We start from the raw sequence: 19,665 nt of genomic DNA on the forward strand, positions 1-19,665 counted from the left end.
ATTTCCCCCCACCAAAACCCTTGAAATCTGTGAGTTCTTCAGAGCAACCTTCAGTGGACATGGGAGCTGGGCTGGGGGTTGTGATCCAGTTCTTGGTCAGGGGTCAGAGTCAAGAGAACCAAGCAGTGGCCACAAGTCTGCCATCCACTGCCAAGACCGCCGCCCTAACTTCCTCCTGTCTCAGTCCTCCACCCTGGAGAAAGTGGACAAGACTATGTTCTCATCTCTGCCTCCTGGGGAACAGAGACGCTAGAAAAAACTGGCCCAGGTTGATAAGGTAGAAACATCTGTACACTGAGAATGTTTGAAAAGGCAAATATAAAAGATGCAATGTTAAGTGTAAACAAGATCATACGCCAGGAATAACTATAGCTTGAAACTGTAGTTGGAAAAGGTTTTTCAAATTTTTATAAAACTGAATACCTAGGGACTTCACTGGTGGGTCAGTGGTTAAGAATCCATCTTCAAATGCAGGGGATATGGGTTCAATCCCTGGCTGGTGAACGAAGATCCCACATGCCGCAGAGCAACTGAGCCCGTGCAGCTCAACTAGAGAGAAGGTCGTAAACTGCAATGAAAGATCCCACATTCTGAGACCTGACTCTGTCCAAAATAAATAAATTAATTAATTTATAAAAAAAAAAACCCTGAATACCTAATGCAGAGCACAAGGCTGCCAGGTGAGCCGAGGCAGAGGGCAGGCCTGCCCTGGTGACAGTCCTTTCAGTATCTGCCCAACAGGAACAATTAGGTCTCAGCGGGCAGTTCTGTTTCATACCTGTTGGGAATAGGGCCCCTGAATAACATAATAGACGTATTCACATTCCCAGTAGGTCATATGCATCAGCCTTGAAAACAGGCCCTTCCAACCTCAGTGCTTTTTGGCACTAACCCAGGCTGCATATATTGTAACAGCCTCCACTCGGCATAATTTCCAGTTTCTGCTTTCTCAGCCTTCCAATAAATGAGGGGTAAATGCCTTTGAATAGAGGAGGTTTGGCCCAAAAGGTAGACTCTCTGAGATAATTTTGTTTGCAAAATGATGATATAATAAACCTGCTCTATGCAACACTTCCCCTGTTATCACCCAGGCCAAATCCCCATCTCATTAGATTGATATATGTCCAGTGGCACATTAAAATGCACAGCAGTCTGTATAAGGAGATTGGATTTGTCCTGTAGATGAAACCCACAGCCATCACTCAGTGGGAGAAAGAACGAAGTCAAAGTGAGGACTTTGTGCATGGCTGGCATCTGGCCAACCCCACGGCTCTGTGAGTCTGTAGTTTTCCATTATCACAGCATTTCACTCCCGGGACCCGAGGAGAGGCTGCCACCAGGCCCTTAGGTAGCATGGCCACAGCCAGTCAGCTGTGACACGTGGACAAGCGGGAGAGGCATCGGGTAGGTCCCCAGCCCAGGCCACAAAGGCGAGAGAGATAATGGGGCAGTGGTTTGGTGTCTTTCTCAGGCCTCAGATGAAGCTGTGTTTACACTGTGTAAGGGAGGAGAGTGCAGTCTTTGAAATCCTGGTGAGCTTTGGAGCTAGGTTCTTTTCTGTCCAGTTTAATACTGGCTTAGCTCTAAGCATTTATTTGCTATTCAGAACATGGAGGACTTGACGGCGTCCACAGAGGCAAGGATGCCCAGGCAGGCCACTTTCACCAACGACCTTCCCCCAGAGCAAAGGCAGAGGTTTGATAAGTGTGAGTGCAGCACAGGGGAGGTGGGCAGAGGGTGTGGGCATTTCAGGCCAGGTGAATATGAAAGCGCAAGCGCGGGTCACTCAGTCGTGTCTGACTCTTTGCGACCCCATGGACTATACAGTCCCTGGATTCTCCAGGCCAGAATCCTGGAGTGGGTAGCTGTTCCCTTCTCCAGGGGAACCTACCAACCCAGGGATCGAACCGAGGCCTCCCGCATTGCAGGAGGATTCTATATCATCAGAGCTACAGGGAAGCCCAAGAACACTGGAGTGGCTAGCCTATGCCTTCTCCAGTGGATCTTCCCAACCCAGGAAGTGAACTGGGGTTTCTTGGGAAATAGATGGGGAAACAGTGGAAACAGTGTCAGACTTTATTTTTTGGGGCTCCAAAATCACTGCAGATGGTGATTGCAGCCATGAAATTAAAAGATGCTTACTCCTTGGAAGGAAAGTTATGACCAGTCTAGGTAGCATGTTAAAAAGCAGAGACATTACTTTGCTAACAAAGGTCCGTCTAGTCAAGGCTGTGGTTTTTCCAGTGGTCATGTATGGATGGGAGAGTTGGACTGTGAAGAAAGCTGAGCGCCAAAGAATTGGTGCTTTTGAACTGTGGTGTTGGAGAAGACTCTTGAGAGTCCCTTGGACTGCAAGGAGGTCCAACCAGTCCATCCTAAAGGAGATCAGTCCTGGGTATTCATTGGAAGGACTGATGCTGAAGCTGAAACTCCAATACTTTGGCCACCTTATGTGAATTGTTAACTCATTGGAAAAGACTCTGATGCTGGGAGGGATTGGGGGCAGGAGGAGAAGGGGATGACAGAGGATGAGATGGCTGGATGGCATCACCGACTTGATGGACATGAGTTTGAGTAAACTCCGGGAGTTGGTGATGGACAGGGAGGCCTGGCGTGCTGTGATTCATGGGGTCACAAAGAGTCGGACACGACTGAGCGACTGAACTGACTGACTGACTCCTGCGTTGCAGGAGGATTCTTTACCAGCTGAGCTACCAGGGAAGGTGGCTATAGCTCTTCTGATTATTATACAAATTGAAGCTCCCAGGGCTGCAGAGACATACAGGTCCCCAGACCATGCTTTCAGTGGAAAGACAGAAAGAGACCTCCTGAAAGCTCCATCCCAAACCGTAACTTTCTTATGCATCTGGGCGCATTTCCCTGGATCATCTGTGTTTACACAGCACCCTGCACCCGCATCTCTTGTGATAGGTTTTGCACTGTTTCATCACCGAGTCCACAGCTGTCTTCTCTACTGTAGGGTCAGAGGAGTCCAGAGCAACTTCATCTTCAGCACCTAAGAGAATGGCTAGCGTCTCATTTGGAAAGATGTAGTGGTTGGATGGCTGAATGGATGGATGGATAGTTGGGTGGATAGGTGAGTGGGTAAGTGGATGGGTTGAGAGATGAATGGCTGACTTACTAATTCTGGTTGCTATAGCCTCCACTTCTAGAAGCAGAAATATGAACAGAAATCCTGTTTTCTGAATACTTTTAGACATGTAAGAAGCAGGAATCTATAAACCAGGACATTCCTATGAGAGTCCTGGGCTGTTTTGCACATCCAAAGAGGTTTTGATATTTCAGAGAAGGCTCCAAACTTCAGATGCCAACGTAAAGGAAACCCACCGAGGTTCATTTATAGCTTGTTCACACAGATGTAAAGCCAGCTTTGATTCTCCCTAAAATCCTGAATGTTTTTCCACTGCTTCGAGGATTTTAGGAGAAGCTACCCTAAAGACTATGACATTTTTTCCCCCTTTGTTTCTAATCATACTAGGAAGCACTGATTTACTCTCGTAGAGACTTGGCGAGGCTTCAAGTTCACCCAATCCCGTGGATCTACAAAGTGCAGATGGCAGAGCAGGAGTAAAGATGAGAAGGAAAATTTAAAGGGGGAAATGGCAACAACAACAACAAAAATAATGTTAAACAGGAGGGCTCCCTTCTGTCCCTCTGGCTGAGAAATCATTCAAGAGCCTCATGCACTTTGCAGTAGTTCCCGATGGGGAGCTGTGTTCACACCCCAGGCAAAGACTTCAGAAATCGCAGTATGGCCAATGCAGGCTTCAGCTCCTGGAGTGATGAATGTGCGTGCTAAAATTACCTTGATCTCCATTATCCAGCCGAGCGGTGTCAAGAGTAAGGCATCAGCAATGAGTCCGCCCCCGTGGCTTAAAAGCCTGCCTGTCAGTCTAAACTAAACAAACCCTGCTCTGCCTCAGAGAAGAGGAAATGCCTTTACCTCTAGAGGTGCAGCCATTGGCTGGGTCAATTTCCTTCCCGTCAACTTTAAATGCCCAGCGACCTGGCACATTGACGTTTGTTGTCTCTTGGATGTTGACAATATCAGGGGTTCTTGACCCCGGCAGGCTGAAGAAATTGGTGAGGTTTCCACCATTAAATCCCGCCTAGAGCACAGAAGAAAGAGCAGACTTTTGAGCATACACACCATCCCCTTTTGGTTTACTTGTCCAACGTCTTGTTCTCAGAGCCCAGCACAACATGAAATCAAGAGACAAACTTTTAACTTTTCCCGGAGCCCCCAGGGCCACCATTCCAGGTGACAAAGGCCCACTAGTTCATGCCACACCTGGATCAAGATAGCAAGGTAGGCGAGACTAGTCCCTCGGTCCACCTGCTGGACCAGATGTGCTTCTCCAATTCAAAGCAAGATCCCCCTGGGGATGCTGAGAGTGTAGGCAGAGAGTGCAGGGCTTTAGAAACACACAGGAGAATGACCCAGAGTACCACCTACCTGTGCCATCACTCCCCCAAGGCCCGTCAGGGGATCGCCACCACTCGCAGTCCCAGTGGTCCAGTTGATCTCGTAATAATTGAAGAGCGTGAATGTGAAGGAGCCATCAGATACCAGGACGGCCTGGAAGGTATTCACCTACAGGATGAGAATGGGTGGGTGCGGGGGTCTCATGACTCACATTCCCCATCATCTCCCCAGTAGCTTCCTTTACCCTGCCCTCTCCCTGCTCCCCAAGCTGCCCAGAGCTGCTCCCAGGCCACCTCTTGCTCTGCCTTCTCTCCGAATATGTTCTTGCCTCCAGTGGGAAAAGCAAGTTATGTGGGGTTGTGCATCCAGAAGAGAAATTGCCTGAGAATTACCTAGAGGCTGACTCAGCGCCCCTCTTAACATCTCTGAATGGTACCAGAAGGGAAAGTCAGAGGCTGGCTCAGGGTGTGATAATCCTGAGTACCTATAGATGGCAGCATGAGAATAAACTATAGGAAGCCATCAGGCCGGGGAGAGGGCTGTGAGCACCTGTTCCCAGAACTGTGGGGTGGAGTGGGGGAGGGGGAACAGGGCACGCAAATGCCAGTCTGTGTCACTCCAGTGGTGGCGTGGGCCGTGCTCTCTGGCTTCCTAGAAAACACGGCTAACCTTGGTGAGATGTCTTCCCCTCTCTTAGGTGAAGCTTGGAAAGTGCTTTTTAAAAAGCACATTGTGGGGAGAAATTGCTCCTCTAATGGAGCATTCATGCATCACTTTATATCTGTAAAATTCTCTCCATGCTCCCCTCCCATCTGTACCTCAACCAATGTTAAGATGGGCAATTTTTTGGCCCATTCACATCTCAGAAGCTAAGAAAACTGAGGGTTGGGACTTCCCTTGTGGTCCAGTGGCTAAGAATCCACCTTCCAAGGCAGGGGACCTGGGTTCAGTCCCCGGTTGAGGAACTAAGATCCCACATGTCGCATTGCAACTAAGCCCTGGAGCTACAATTACTGAGCCTGTGCATGCTGCAATGAAGACCCGGTGCAGCCAAAATAAATTTTTTTTAAAGAAGGAAAACTGAGGGCTAAAGGAAACAAATTGCTGGACATGCCACAGTGATCCAACAACAGAAAATGGACTGGAGCCAGAGCTCCCAGTCTGATCTCCGAGTGCACTGTCATTACACACTACCTTAATTTTCAACTTTTAAGGACGAGATGTTATACAAATTCAAACCAGCCCTGCGAACAGTTTCCAGAAAGAAGCTGTAGCAAACTTAGTCCTTTACTCTTTTCCTTTGCTAATCCCTACCCCTTGATGCGTGTTTTCAGGAAATTCAAGTAAAACTAGAGTTAAAAGGAGAGACTGCTTTGACCTTTCCCGTTCAAACCCAGCATTTTCCCAGCTGCCTGATACCATCCTGGTTAACATTCTGTCAGACGCAGAGGAACACCCACATCCTTATCCTGTGTAATCAAACTGGGCTAGAGGATCTTGGAAGCCCCAAATCTCCCATCCTGGACGGTCCCAGGGAAGGAGAAGAGGTGCAAGTAAAGAAAAGCCCTTTTTGTAACCAAGAACTTTCTCCTCGAGCTCTGCGCTTGCCACGGCCGATGGCACTTACGATAGAGCCGCCCAGGTATATGCCTCCTTCTCTGGCCTCGCACAACAAAAGAGCAAAGTGGGACACAGAGGGGACCAGCAGTCAGCCTCATGGCCGCTGCGGGGTCAGGTTCAAGAGACAGGCATAAAGTCAAGGTCATGCAAGGACCAAGGCTAAACCCTCCTTCAGACCAGGATGCTCCTTCAGGATGTGAATTCCTTCTGAAATGAATTTGGAAATATCTTTGATCCAAGCAGGTCTTGAAAGCAACGCATGTCTGACCCCAGAAGTCAGCTCATCACCAACTAATCATCCTTAAGAACGTTCCAGAAGCTGGCTCACCCTCAGGCAACTTCTCACTTACTCTCACACATACCCCTCCCCGCAACACACACACATAGGTCATTCTACAACCTGAGTTTAAGACTCCTCTGGATTTGTTTTTGTAAAACCATGTTTTCAATTCTTGAAAAGCCCTTTTGTGCTATTTCGTGCTCGTGCTAAGTCGCTTCAGTTATGTCCGACTCTTTGTGACCCCATTGACTGTAGCCTGCCAGGCTCCTCTGTCCATGGGATTTTCCAGGCAAGAATACTGGAGTGGGTTGACATTTCCTCCTCCAGGGGATCTTCCTGACCTAGGGATTGAACCTGCATCTCCTGCATTGGCAGGCATATGCTTTACCACTGAGTCACCAGGGAAGCCCCTATGATACTTCAGAGGACTTTTAATGCTACATAGTGGGGGCAACAGAGGAAAGAGGTTAGGATTCAGAGATAGGAGACTTGGTTTGCATCCTGCTCTGCCTCGTATAAGGTTCAAATCCCTTTTCTTGACCCTTGGGGAAGTTACTTAACCTCTCTGGGCCTGTTCCCTCACCTTTAAAGTGGAAAGCAAGCTTCCACAGGTCAAAGATTTGCAGAGACAGGGCTAAATGATTTGCAGACATAGCCTAATACAGCCCAGGGTTCATGGTCAGCCTCAATAAATATTGGTTTTCCTTCCTTAAAGTAAACAGGTCCCTATCCCCTTGACTTTCTATTGGACTTCTAAAAGATCTCTCATGCCCTATGTTTAATTGGCCTGTTAATATGTGTTATTCTAAAGAAGTGGAGGCCTGGGATAAGGGTAAACAGGAGAGGGGGCAGATTTCAAAGACAAGGATGGATAGACACTCCTGCAGCTCTGGAGGACTTTTATCATCTTTCTCTCCCAGGAGCTCAAAGCACTTAGATGTTACCTCATTCATCCTCATGGAAAGAGTCCTCACCTAGTCTAGAAATTTACTCCAGAGTACAAACCAGAAAGTATCTAAATTATCTTGCCTTTTTTACTGCCAATGGAAGTTGTTTTTTTTTTTTTTAAAAAAAAAAAAAGGTGGTCAGCATTTGATGGGCATTTTTTTCTCTTTTTTTTCTCCCACTGACACTCAAATTTATTGATCGCTGGCATCCTGCATTCTAACACTGTAAGGTATGAGACTTGAGGACATAAAACATCACCCGAGAAGTTGTTAGCAATCCATAACATGACAGAGGGAAATGTATGCTTCTTTAGAGGTTATTTCTAGCCAATGCATCCCTTGTTTAAACTTGTTTCTTTCTGTGGTCCAGGACATCTTAGTGATGCGGTGCATCTCGATGCTCCAGTCAGGAAGTGCAAAGAGACAGGGTGCTCACTGCCTGGCAGCTACCAACTGCAAACACAGCACTTTTTCACCTCTCTCTCTCTCTCTCTCAACTCAGTAGTTTCTGTTCCACCCTTAAACAACTGACTCATCGCCAAGGAAATTGGAAAACAGATGGAATTGGAAACAATCCTAAGAAAGCGAAGGGCAGATTTTTGAGTGTCTTTGCTTACTGGAAATTATACATCGAAGACCCATCTGCTACTTCAAAGATCTCCATTGCCAAAGTCACCCAAACAAATGGCAAGCTTTCCTGAAAACTCTGTTCTGTCCTTTTATATAGAAAGTTGATTATCTCTATAATAATGCCAGTGATAATCTTCCTTATTTGACTTTTATTTGATTGCTCATTTGGGATTTCTGAGCAGATGTTGAAACTTTATTCATGAAAACGCTTTAACTGCCCACTCCAATTAGCATCAAAGATGAATAATTCTAGCTCCGGTCACAATTTTTTTTTAAAAAAAGGTCATAACATAATAAAATAAGCCAGATCATTTGGCCCAAAACTGACACCCTATTTTCCTTTTCCTATCAGGTTTTGTGGAAAAAAAAAAAAAGGGTAAAAAAAGGAAATTAGCTGATGGAGAAAGCCTTTTGCACCTCTGGTAAGAGAAAGGGACCTTTGGTTTCCTGATTGTTTCCTAATCATCAGGGGTGTCAGTGCCTCAATCACTCTCCTGCAAAACAGAAATGCTACACACTACAAGGAAAGTGAGGAGGGTTTCTTTTTAGACATTTGTGATGATTCGTGACAGAGATGACACAGCTTATGAAATATTACAGCTGACCAGACTGGTTAGGTGTGATAGCTCCCTCTGTTTCCTAAAAAGTGAGTTGGCAAGACTCCTCAGTTAACTCAAGGAAACTGACATTCTTCAGCTCTAACAATTAGGCTCCTTCAGAGTCATTAAGATGGATAAGAATTAGATGTCAGGATATGAAGTGGAAAATGGAAAATATGAATGATTACAGGTGTGGTGCTGCTCCCTCCGTAAAATGTGACTTCCTCCCAGGTCACAATGAAAACCCAAGAGGCAGAGAAGGTTGCCATGTCTTTGAAGTACTTCCTGATGTCCTTGGTGGCTCTTTTCAAGATGACAGGGTCCATGGTCTCTCTGTAATAGATCTCGCCTCGAATCCCATTGTGCACATCTGCCCAAAAGGGAGCAATGAAGGCCCTCCCATCTGTCAGGGGAAAAGATTCAGGTGTGAACTGGCTCACGAGCACGTTGAAGGAGACAACTCCGTTGTTATTGACCTACAAAGACAGGAGAGGTTTTGCACAGTGGATCCAAGACTGTGACACTTTCAGAGTCATAAACCAAAACAGACGTTCACCTAATCATATGAATGGAAACAACTTTTAAACCACTGAATTAGAACCTCCAGACAGCAGCTTCCATTGCTCAACTAGGAGGTTCGTTTGCTTCCAGACAAACTCATCAGTTTCCTTTCACTTTCAATTTGTAGTCAGCTTCATTTCTTAAATAATCAGCCTCATTTTCATGTTCTCTATCCTGTCTTTGTTTATACTTATCAAACGCTACTGGATTATGTGTGTATGTGTGTGTGTGTGTGTGTATGTGTTGAGTTAGGCAGTGGCTTATGTGGACAATAAAGAAGGTCTGGAATTACAGATGCAAAATAGACAGAAAAAAACCAACGTGGAAGCAAAAAGTTAAATTAAAAAATTAAGGAACTCTGTATTAGACCTTGATTCCTATTATATGACGAGAGAGGAGTGTCAGTAAAAGATAGATCAAATACTCCATCATCAAACTCAGATCTCAGATGAACTACATCCCACTCTGAGACATTTAAAGGAATTCTATTGATGTCACAACCACTCTGTACCCAGAAAAGGGACAAAGTAATACTCTACAGATGAGCCCAATTCCATTACAGCTCTTGTAGTCTGGGGACTTCTTTGTGTAATCTCTGCACAAAATGGAGACATGAAAGCTTTACATTGACTATGTAAATGACTATCTTACAATGATTTCTTCATGATTTGTAAATGGCTTAGTAAGCTTACTAAATTACTCAACCGTATGCAAGTAACAAGCCAATATGCATACTCATAAACAGGATCTGTAAAAAATTTTCCTCTGTCTGTGTCTGCAGCTCAATAAGTTGGCCTATGAAGCTCATTTAACTCTAGGGCTTGTACAGTTTCAACAGCAGGAATGTCAGTGATGGGAATCCTTCCAATTCCTCAATACAGAAATATTCTATTGTTAGGTTCATATTAATTAGAAATATTGTGGACATTAATGGTGATCCAGATCCCAGAGGTTAGTTATCAGTATCTGAGCCATGGGTACATCACCCTATTTTGGAAGCAAGGGTGTGTGGTTTGAAAAGGAAGCTGGAGACCTAACTACAAAGACATTGAGAGTCTACTGCCTGCAAGTCAGTGAACAAACCAGAATCTTGAGCAAGACTATATGACTCTGGAAACTCAGGGAATAATTTGCCCTCAAATAAGTCTGCCCCAAATTAATTGCATCTGTAATTCCAGACCTTCTTTATTGTCCACATAAGCCACTGCCTAACTCAACACACACACACACACACACACACACACACATAATCCAGTAGCGTTTGATAAGTATAAACAATTCTGCAAAAGCAAGAATTTTTCAGAATCCATGTCACCCAATACAGTGAAGGAGAAAGAGGAGCTTAACTAAATACACGTGTTTTGGCTAGTGGTCTAGGAGACCAAGGCTTCCAGAATGGGAGCCCTGAGAATACTCTCATCTCCAAAATCAGGTCCATATATTCAGAAACTTGCCATCACCTGTTACAGACCGAGGAGGCTATACAGTAAGTAGAGCATAAAGGGCATTTCAAGATGCCAGAGCAATGAGTTTTCTAGGAAATAATGGTGTAATTAAAACACACAAACTAGCAGAGGACGTTTATGATGACTCAGATGTGTTGTGATTATCTTCTATAGTTAAAGGCAGTGGTTCTCAAACTTTTGCGGGCATCAGAATCCCCTGGAGAGCTAGTTAAAACACAGATTGCTGCCCACCTCCCAGATTCCATAGGCCTGGGTGGGGCCTGATAAGTGGCATTTCTAGCAAGTGCCCAGGTGGTGCTAGAGCTGCAAGTTCAAGCACCGGGGCTGATGTAATGCAAGAGGAAATTGTTTTCTGGTGGGACTCAGCCCTGAGCTATCAATAAAAAGCAGAGAAGACAGAGGTCCCAGACGCAGAGATGACCAGAGCTGGAGGTGTTCAGAGTTTGATTTCTTCCTCCAGGGCAGAACATAGGAAACACTGGAATGTAATATAATCTTCATTTTCTTCATTCAATTCTTTAAGGCCAAAGATGAAGACAGGTTTGATTGCTCTGAACGTTTTCGTCAATGTGCAGTAGCCTCACTAGCAGCAATTCCAATGGTAAAAAATAAAAAAGAACCTGAGAACACAGGCCCAGGAGAGCTCTGACAGCAAATGATACCATTTCTTCACGCAGCTTTGACAATGAGACCCTATGGCGGATCTCAGACCCTTTGAGGGTGGCCGATTCTGCAAACAACATGTAAATAATAGTTGATTACCCCTCTTCTCTACTCGGACTCTGCTCAAAATTGGTAGGAAGTCTAAGAGGAGCAGATGCCTAAACCCTTCACACCCCCAGAAGGGAAAGAAAAATGAGATTACTCCTATTGGTGGTTCACTGTATCTTTTTATCTTGTCTAGTGGCAGAAATAATGTTCCTGGCACTGGGGCCTCTGCTTCTCTTCGGTGTTTAATCACCCACAAAAGCAATTTATTGCCCTGTATACTCCTCTACTATGAACATTAGCCATTAAATATACCTTTGACTTCCTTAATCATAAAACCTATCAGCTCATGAAATCTCAGAACTCGTCATCTGGGCTGCCAATAAATCCTCCATCCCCAGAGCCCTGGAAAAAGGTATTTAAAATACTTTTGCTTAATGACAAACAAGGTGGGGAGGGCCGTAGACCCACAGCTAAGTCGTTTCTCACTTACATAGACAGTACGGTAAGGAACGCCGAAGAAGAAGACGGGAATGGCTAGTTTAATCTCAGATGAGCTCCCATCGTCCACTTTAGGGGTTTTGGTGTCATTCTGCCAAAATGGATACATGAGTTCCCTGGGCTGAACTGTCAAGAGAGAGGGTGGTTAGGTAGACAGCAGATCCCCCTCCATTAGGCAAGCTGCTTCCTTCCCACCCACTAGAGCCAGCTTCTTCCAGTAAGTTACAAATGGCACACACGTCAGGTGGGCTTTTTATTTATCCTAAACCTCAGCTGGACAAAGTGCGTGATCTTCTGCCTCCGGAAAGAGGAGCATGGAAGTGATGATGTTTCTCCTTAAGAGAAATCACTTCCTGCTTCATTCTATATTTTCATACATTTAGGAGACAGCAATGGGCATCATTGGCTGGAAGGTTGTGAAATTGACCCTGCCTGGAGCTCTCAGAGCACTGAGAGGGGCCTCTGGGTCTGGCAGGGCTTAGCTGGCTTGATCCTTGATCAGAAAGCAGCATATAGAGAATGTGGCCAGTGGCTCTGAAATTCCCTCCTAGCTCAAGAATTCTACTATCAAGGCTTTTCCTGAAAGGAGTCCCCTTCTTCCCCACTGCACAATAGGAGAAGATAGCAGATCCCAGAGGAAACAGACAATAGTTGGATCTGGGACAAGGGTGGGAGGAGAGGGTTTGTAGTAAGTGGCCCGTGAATGACCTTGATTGAGCTCCAGCCCCGTGAGAAGGCTCCCTGCCTGGCTCCTGTTTACAAAGACAGACACGGGATACTCTGGGGCACAGAAGTTTGGGCCTCTGTGAGCTCTTTGGAGAGGAGGCGGGGGGATCTGACTTATCACCCTGGTCAAAGGTGAGAGTCACCACACAGACACATACACCTCACCTCCTGCAACCCTGTCACCACCTCTCTTGGCAACTTGGTTTATTTCTCAAGTTTCTCATCCAAACTCTTGCAAAAGGTGGCCCAGTTCATAGAAATTAGCTTCTCTAGGGTCTTCATTACCAATGATCAGGTCCAGTGGCTTGTGTGAACTAATCTACATTCGGGATTACATTACATTAATTAATTACATTCCACTAATACTTTTTCTCTGCCTGTGTCCCTTCTCTTCTTGGGTGAAAACAGAGCAATAGGACATCATCTTTTCTTCCATGTTCTAAAACTGTGTGTTAGTTTCCAGGGACAGCAGTGCATCCGTTTGGGGCTTCTGCTGACAGTTCATGAGGTACCTGATGGCCACAGTCCAGAGGCCGACACCCCATCCTCAGGCTGGGTGGAGGGGGGCCCTCCTTGGAAAAGTCCCTGCTCTGTGTTGATAGAGTCGATAGGCTAATGAGCAATTGGCCAGTGGTTGCCCTGCTCCTCTGGGAGTCTTTTAGTGAGCAGATAGCAGTTCATGGAAGAGAGAAACAGAGTGACCAGAAAGCCACTCAGCAGGGCCAGGTGCCAGCTTCTCTCCTCCTGAAGAAGGGAATTCCAGGAGGTCTGCCTGGAGGAAGAGCTCCTCTGTTGCCAAGGATTAATATAAGAGGAAAGCGGGGAAAAGGAGTCTGGTCTTTAGTGAACAAGCCAGCCTGCAGAAGTCGCTGCAAAGCTAGCCAAAGGAAGGAGCTTTCCGAGGTGCTATAATTAATTTCATCACAGGAGCTCTCAGCCCACGTGCTTTATTTAGTGTCACGATCAGTAGACAAGAAAGGATTCTTTTCTAACGGTCATAATTACATAGACATAACAAACTCCAAATTCTCAGAAGGGAGGAATTTTTTAAAAATTTCTTTGTGATCCTTATCATAGTATTCTATACAGGTACTTATTAAATTTGAAGGGTAATGAGCTTTCTCAAATTAATAATAATAATAAATCAAATCTTGCTATGGATTTATCCTTCATGGGGAACTTTTTAGGAGTGATGCCCAAGTGTAAATAAGGGCCTGATTCACGCTGAATTGTAATCATTTGAATGGAAAGAGTAATTTGTATTCAGGGCAGCACTGGCCGAGCTGCCAAGGAAATGGAAACTCCTCACCCCTCTTGGAGGAGACAGAAAACTATGGTCAGAGAGACTGTCTCTAACTTCTCTCTCTGCTCCAAAGGCAATGCAAATTTGAAAGAGTCCTTTCTTCATGAGTGATCCTAACTAGTTCATGATTTTGGACAGGAAAAGAATGGACAATTAAAAAATTTCAATATAAGAATACAAAGAATCAGGATATCTAATATTGCAAGTACGTAGCAAATACTTGTTGAATGAAAAAAAAAGATGCTTAATAAAAGATAAAAGAGAGTAGGTTTAAACTACAGTAATTTCCACTTTAGAAGTCATTACCATTATAAAAATATGACTTGTTAACAACATGGCTTGTTGATAGCATCAGAGTTAATAAAAGAAAACTTATTCATGCTGATCTTAAGCAGAGAATTTACAGTAAACATAACTATGTTTCCAGGAGTTTTTTCCCCCCAACAAATAAGACATCCTTTCTTAGTGCAGCAGTAGGTGAGGGGCAGAGGGACTCATTATTGTGGGGTTTCACACCATGGCCTGCCCGATATAGCTGCTTAAATTTATCCAACCCTAGGAAAATGGTAGGGTTCCACACACCTCATACACCTTTTCCCTCAGACTTGTGATCATGTGTCCGTTCAACTAAACAAACAAAACCAAGACAGATGCTCTAGAATTTTAGCCAGGCAAGTTTCAAATCAATATAAACTTTCCTACATTTCTAGTCTAAAATTCAAAAACTGTAGAAAGAAATCCATGCAATCTTTTACCTACCCCAGGCAATGCTACATAGAGAAAAAAGAGAAATCACGGAGGGGAATAATTTTCTTATTTCACTTGCAGTTTTAGATTTTTGGCCATTGTAAATGGTCACTGAGACTCAAGTCACTGGCATTAATGTCATTGAACCTTCCTGATTTTGGCTTAAATAAGTGTGTTTTTTTTTTCGTTTAAGTTTGTGCCACCAGTTCAATGCCTTCATTGGAATCAGTCATCAGGGACAGGGTGCACATGCACCAACCCTGTATACTTTTAATGAAAATAATTTGCATTATCTTAAAGACCAACTCCATTTACATGGGGCAACCTGGTATAAGCAATTGTGTTCCAAGTAAAATAAGAAAAAGTAGGGATGTAAGTGAACATCATTCAAAGTTAATATATTTTGCCCTTGACAACAGAATTTAATTTACATTTTTCTTGTTATAACAGTAGACACATGTACACCTGCCCTGACAATTATGGCTCCAACAAAAGCGTCTCTTTATAAATTCAAGAGAGTGCTAATCACGAGCTTTATGGAATTTTGTAGTACTCACCTTGGTGCCATACAAGTGCGAAGATGAAAGAGACCCAAATTCTAAGTAATGATGAATAATTCATCCTGGAATTTTAAAAAGAAAAAGAAAAAAATCCCCAGCTTGCCAGAGTAAACAGAACACCAGGTGCATTTGGTGGCAAATCCCAAGACACATCACAACCGTCATAGAGCATTCACATAGCAGCAGCAGCAGTTCTGAGTCAGGCTGAAGTGCCCTGGATGCTGGTGGGGCCTCTTAAGTTCAGTACTTTGTGGACAAATTAGATTCCCCCATGAGAAGCAGTTTGGAAGTGTAATGAATCACTTAAATTGTCAGGAAATTATATAGAATCAATGAGCAAACAACCAGTCAAGGAAAGGAATCTCTGCTCCCGCTACTAGAGCCCTGAAAACCAGCACCTCACTCTAAAGACGCCCGGTGTGTCTCTAGAACAGACATCCATCCTCTGTGAGACCAGGCTATCGAATTTTCACAACAGCTTTCATTCAAGATCCAATAAAAGTCAGTTAAAGTACAGGTTGTCCTATAGGTAGGAGGATTTAGAGTTTGCTGTCCCCTCCTCTAAGGGTGGCTCAGTGGTAAAGGATCCACCTGCCAATGCAAGAGACACTGCAGACTCAGGTTTGACCCCTGGGTTGGGAAGATCCCCGGAGGAGAAAATGGCAACCCACTCCAGTATTCTTGCCTGGAAAATTCCATGGACAGAGGCACCTGGAGAGCTACAGTCCATGGGGTTGCAAAGAATCAGACACAGCTAAGCATGCACACGCATCCCCTTCTCTAAAGTATGGAGCCAGTCCATCATTTTGAAGTGCTGACCAGAGTCATGGGCAGTATAAGACACTGACCATACAAATGTGAAATAAATAATAGACACAAAACAAAAAAAGAATTATGTCAGGATGGCTCTTTGAAATTACAATAAAAGTAGAATCCAGTACAAAAACAAGTCATTAGTTGCAGCAAATTAGTTAGAGAAAGAACATCACAGGAGTGAACTTGTTTTCATTTTAGTTACAATCCGTTGAACCGGTGGCTTTACCCTTGGACAGCCTGTGCTGCTCTGTAGAGCTAAAATCCAAGCTCCCAGTTATACATACACCTGGAACCGAAGCGAGTGCAGAGGAAACCCTGAAGTTTGCTCCCGGCAGCATTCTTAAAAATAAAAACCCTTCCCTTATTATTGGAAGCTATCACAATTCATCAGCCAAACTTCCAAGGAAAAATCAGTGAACCTCCTCTGTGAGTTTTATTGTAAATCTTCAGCTGTCAAGCACACGCATTGAAACCTCAAGCATACCATAAATATTCGTCAGTTTTGCTGAAAATGTGACTAAGACTTCAGCAGAGATCACACACAGTTTTTAGCAGAAGGAGATGTCAAGCAGGTTTAAGACTGAAGTCCTTAGGGAAAGAGTTCAGAGAGCAGGAAGGAGGATTCATTTAAATATTTGTATTTATGAAAAATGTCACTAACCTGTTCGGCAGGGACTGGAGGAATTGAGTCGGAAATATTAAGCCAAATCTTGGTAAACCCGGAAAAAATTAGGTAAAACAAGAATTTATGTCAGTTCTCCCCCACTCGCTGCCAATTATTTCTGATTCCTGAAATGATGTCTGAATCCCCTACTCTTAAAACCAAAAATTCAGTTAGTCCTGTGCTACAGTCAGATAAGTGTTGAGTTGCAATCAAGTTTTTTTCCTATTGATTAAGGAAAAGTAAATCTAAAGATCAGTTTCAGGATTGCGTAGAGAGGTTCTTTTCCTGAAAAACTAGACCTTTTTCTCCCCCTCTCCCCACTCCCACCCCTTAAAAAAAAAAGTAGATTCAGATGGAAATGTCAGTTACTTGGAGCTGAAACCTTGGTCCTTTCTGATCAGAATCACTTTGCACTGAAAACACAAAAGAAACCCCCCCCTTCTACCTTTGTACCCAAAAAAAGAGAACTGTATAATGTTACAGAATTAGCATCCACCAGCATGATATTAAAACTCCAAACAAAGCTGCTGCCTCCAACATTTAAATGAAGTTGGTTTGCTACTAAAGTCTTTTTTTGTCTCTCTGGTTTTGAACAGTTGCCACTGATAGACTCTACGCTGTGTTTTCATAGGTATGCATGAAGTATTTAAAGAAGTGCTCTCAAAATTTTCTAGGTTTTATTCCTGCCACTTTCTCTCTGATTCACCTCTGGGCAGAGGATTAGGCCAGGGAACAGGTAAGCAGCATGAGGCATGATCTTTCACAGGGGAAAAATCAAAGGCTCTGAAAACCTCCACAGATGCCCACTGAGGGTCCCCGGAGGGTGTGGGGGAGATAGAACCCCTCCTGATGAAATTTTGCTCTAGGTATTTAAACATCATGAACAAGGCTAAAACCGTTTCCAGTTCTGTCGATGCAGAATGAGAAACATTGGCTAAGGCAGAAACGAAGTTTAGTATCTAAAATTATTAAAGTGAGACTCGTTTTTAGAAAAGGAAATCATTCGAACGTAGCAGGGAAAAACTCTCTGTAAATTAATAGGAATTTAAAAATTGCTCCAAATTTATCTCTGACCAGACATTTAAAGGCCAACTGTGTCAAAAGACATAACTCCAGTTTTCAGTACGTTGTCCTAAAATGGACAAGAGGTTTGGGGAACTGATTTTTCAGTCTAAATTAGTCAATATATTTTTTTTCCCCAAAATCCTGTGGTAATTCAGTAGGGTTTTTACCCTACCCTCCATATATATTTACTTTCAGATGTGTCAAATAACTATCCATCTTTCTCCAAAAGGCACATATTTATGTAACAGAAAGTCTGACTTTGGGGCTGTCTGTTTCCAATAAAATTAACTCAAATCCAAGACTCACCTTGAAAAGCATTTTCCTTGCCCGGTCTTTATTAAGGTGTTAGTCCTGTAGTCAACCTAAATGTCATGAAGCAAAACAGTTGGTTCTACTTTCACAACTTCTAGTGGCATAACTGTTCTGGTCTTCTCTCTTCGTGCACTCACGGGCATTTGTGTTCAGCCTTTTGATCCATAGCAAATGCTTCGTCCTTCTTGAGGCGGGGCTGCTCCTGGGTTAACCAGGTACACAAGATGGCAGCGTGCATGGCTCAGAATGGCGGCTCTGGGGTGAGCAGGTCAGGCGCCTGAGAGCAGCCGGGGCTGACACGTCACTGGCTGGGCTGGGGAGCCAGTCAGCGAGTGTGTGTTTCAAGTGGACACTCAGTGGTCACAGAAGGGGAAAAAAATGACAAAAATCTCTTTTTATGCCGTGTCGGCAGGGGGACTTATTTTGTTGAAGGGGTGAAGTGAGCCAAGATTTCGACCTAAGGTGGTGTGGGCATGGCTTGGAGCCAGTAACCCAAGACACTTTGTTTTTTACAAAGAAGGCATAGACGGATGCTGCTTTTTAGGCAGGAGGAAAGACAGTTCAAACACAAAACAAAACAAAAAATCGAATTCCCTAAAAACAGAGTCAGCCTTATATGCTGATTGTTTTTGTTTCGTTTTCTTCAGTTGCTTACACCTTTTGAGCTAGTTTGAAATGATGCAGTGAGAAGTGTGGCAGGCTGCAAGTCTCAAGCTGTGAGCTCCTTCAGCCTCAGCCTTGCTGCTGGAGCCGCAAGAGACCCTGCCAGTGACTGGGCCACATGGTTGCAACAGCCTCGTCACTTTCCACCAAAGCAGGACTCCCCTAATGGGCAATTTTTGCTCGAGAGAACCTAGTTGAGTTGACAAAGACAATATCAAGTCTTCAACTGAGGCAGCTCTATTATGCCAAAATCAGGGTCTAATTGGGAAAACCTTGTACTTGTGTATACAATTTTATGTATTAGGATTTTATATATAAATAACTGGGCTTCCCTGGTGGCTCAGATGGTAAAGAATCTGCCTGCAGTGCAGGAGACCCAGGTTCAATCCCTGGGTCAGGAACATCCTCTCTAGAAGGGAATGGCTACTCACTCCAGTATTTTTGCCTGGAAAATTCCACGGACAGAGGAGCCTGGTGGTCTAGTCTTCATGGGATCCCAAAGAGTCGGACATGACTGAGCAACAAGATTCATATACATCCATCCATACATACATATATATTACATATATATACATATATGTACATATACATATATATATACATACATACATATATATATATATATATATAGAGAGAGAGAGAGAGAGAGAGAGAGAGGTTGAAATGCCCAAATTACTGGGACAGATGGCAGAAGGAATTAAAAGTCTCAGAAGAATGAACGTGTTGGATGTCCACAGGCATAGAATTCCAGGTAAAATAGCCTCTGACTAGAGAACCTACTTTATGAGAAAAGGGATGTGACAGCGTGTGCCCAAAATTATAGTAGGAGCCACAGGTTGGAGCGGTGCCCCAAGAGGAGGAATCCACGGGTCCCGGTACCAAGGTGTGGAAGTAGGAGTAGCCCCACTTGTGATCACTCCCAGGGATTATTGAGAGACTTTGGCTCCCCAACCCATCATCTCTAGGTTGCACGGAGTTTGACATCCTGGTTCCCAAGAGGGCATACTCTCACCAGAAGACATGACAAGAGTCCTACTGAGCTGCAAGCTG

At 44.2% G+C, this 19,665-nt stretch overlaps 1 protein-coding gene and 1 long non-coding RNA gene across 2 annotated transcripts in view; one reads left to right on the forward strand and one right to left on the reverse strand.

The window, feature by feature from the left end:
* The window catches only part of TECTA (tectorin alpha), an 85,893-nt gene extending 67,441 nt beyond the window's left edge, over positions 1-18,452 (reverse strand). The window contains exons 1-6 of the mRNA XM_006044885.4: positions 17,947-18,452; positions 15,093-15,157; positions 11,752-11,885; positions 8,712-8,999; positions 4,478-4,615; positions 3,965-4,130 (exon numbers count right to left, since the gene is read on the reverse strand). Coding sequence (XP_006044947.3) covers positions 3,965-4,130; positions 4,478-4,615; positions 8,712-8,999; positions 11,752-11,885; positions 15,093-15,156 — 790 coding nt within the window. The 5' untranslated portion in view covers position 15,157; positions 17,947-18,452. The remainder of the gene's footprint in view (positions 1-3,964; positions 4,131-4,477; positions 4,616-8,711; positions 9,000-11,751; positions 11,886-15,092; positions 15,158-17,946) is intronic.
* On the forward strand, positions 10,454-11,634 carry LOC123329799. The gene is made up of 2 exons (XR_006545367.2): positions 10,454-11,433; positions 11,605-11,634. It is a non-coding gene; the product is annotated as an uncharacterized LOC123329799 (long non-coding RNA).
* Positions 18,453-19,665: the final 1,213 nt, after the last annotated feature.

Source organism: Bubalus bubalis, chromosome 16, assembly GCF_019923935.1.
Source record: "Bubalus bubalis isolate 160015118507 breed Murrah chromosome 16, NDDB_SH_1, whole genome shotgun sequence".
Taxonomy (NCBI): domain Eukaryota; kingdom Metazoa; phylum Chordata; class Mammalia; order Artiodactyla; family Bovidae; genus Bubalus; species Bubalus bubalis.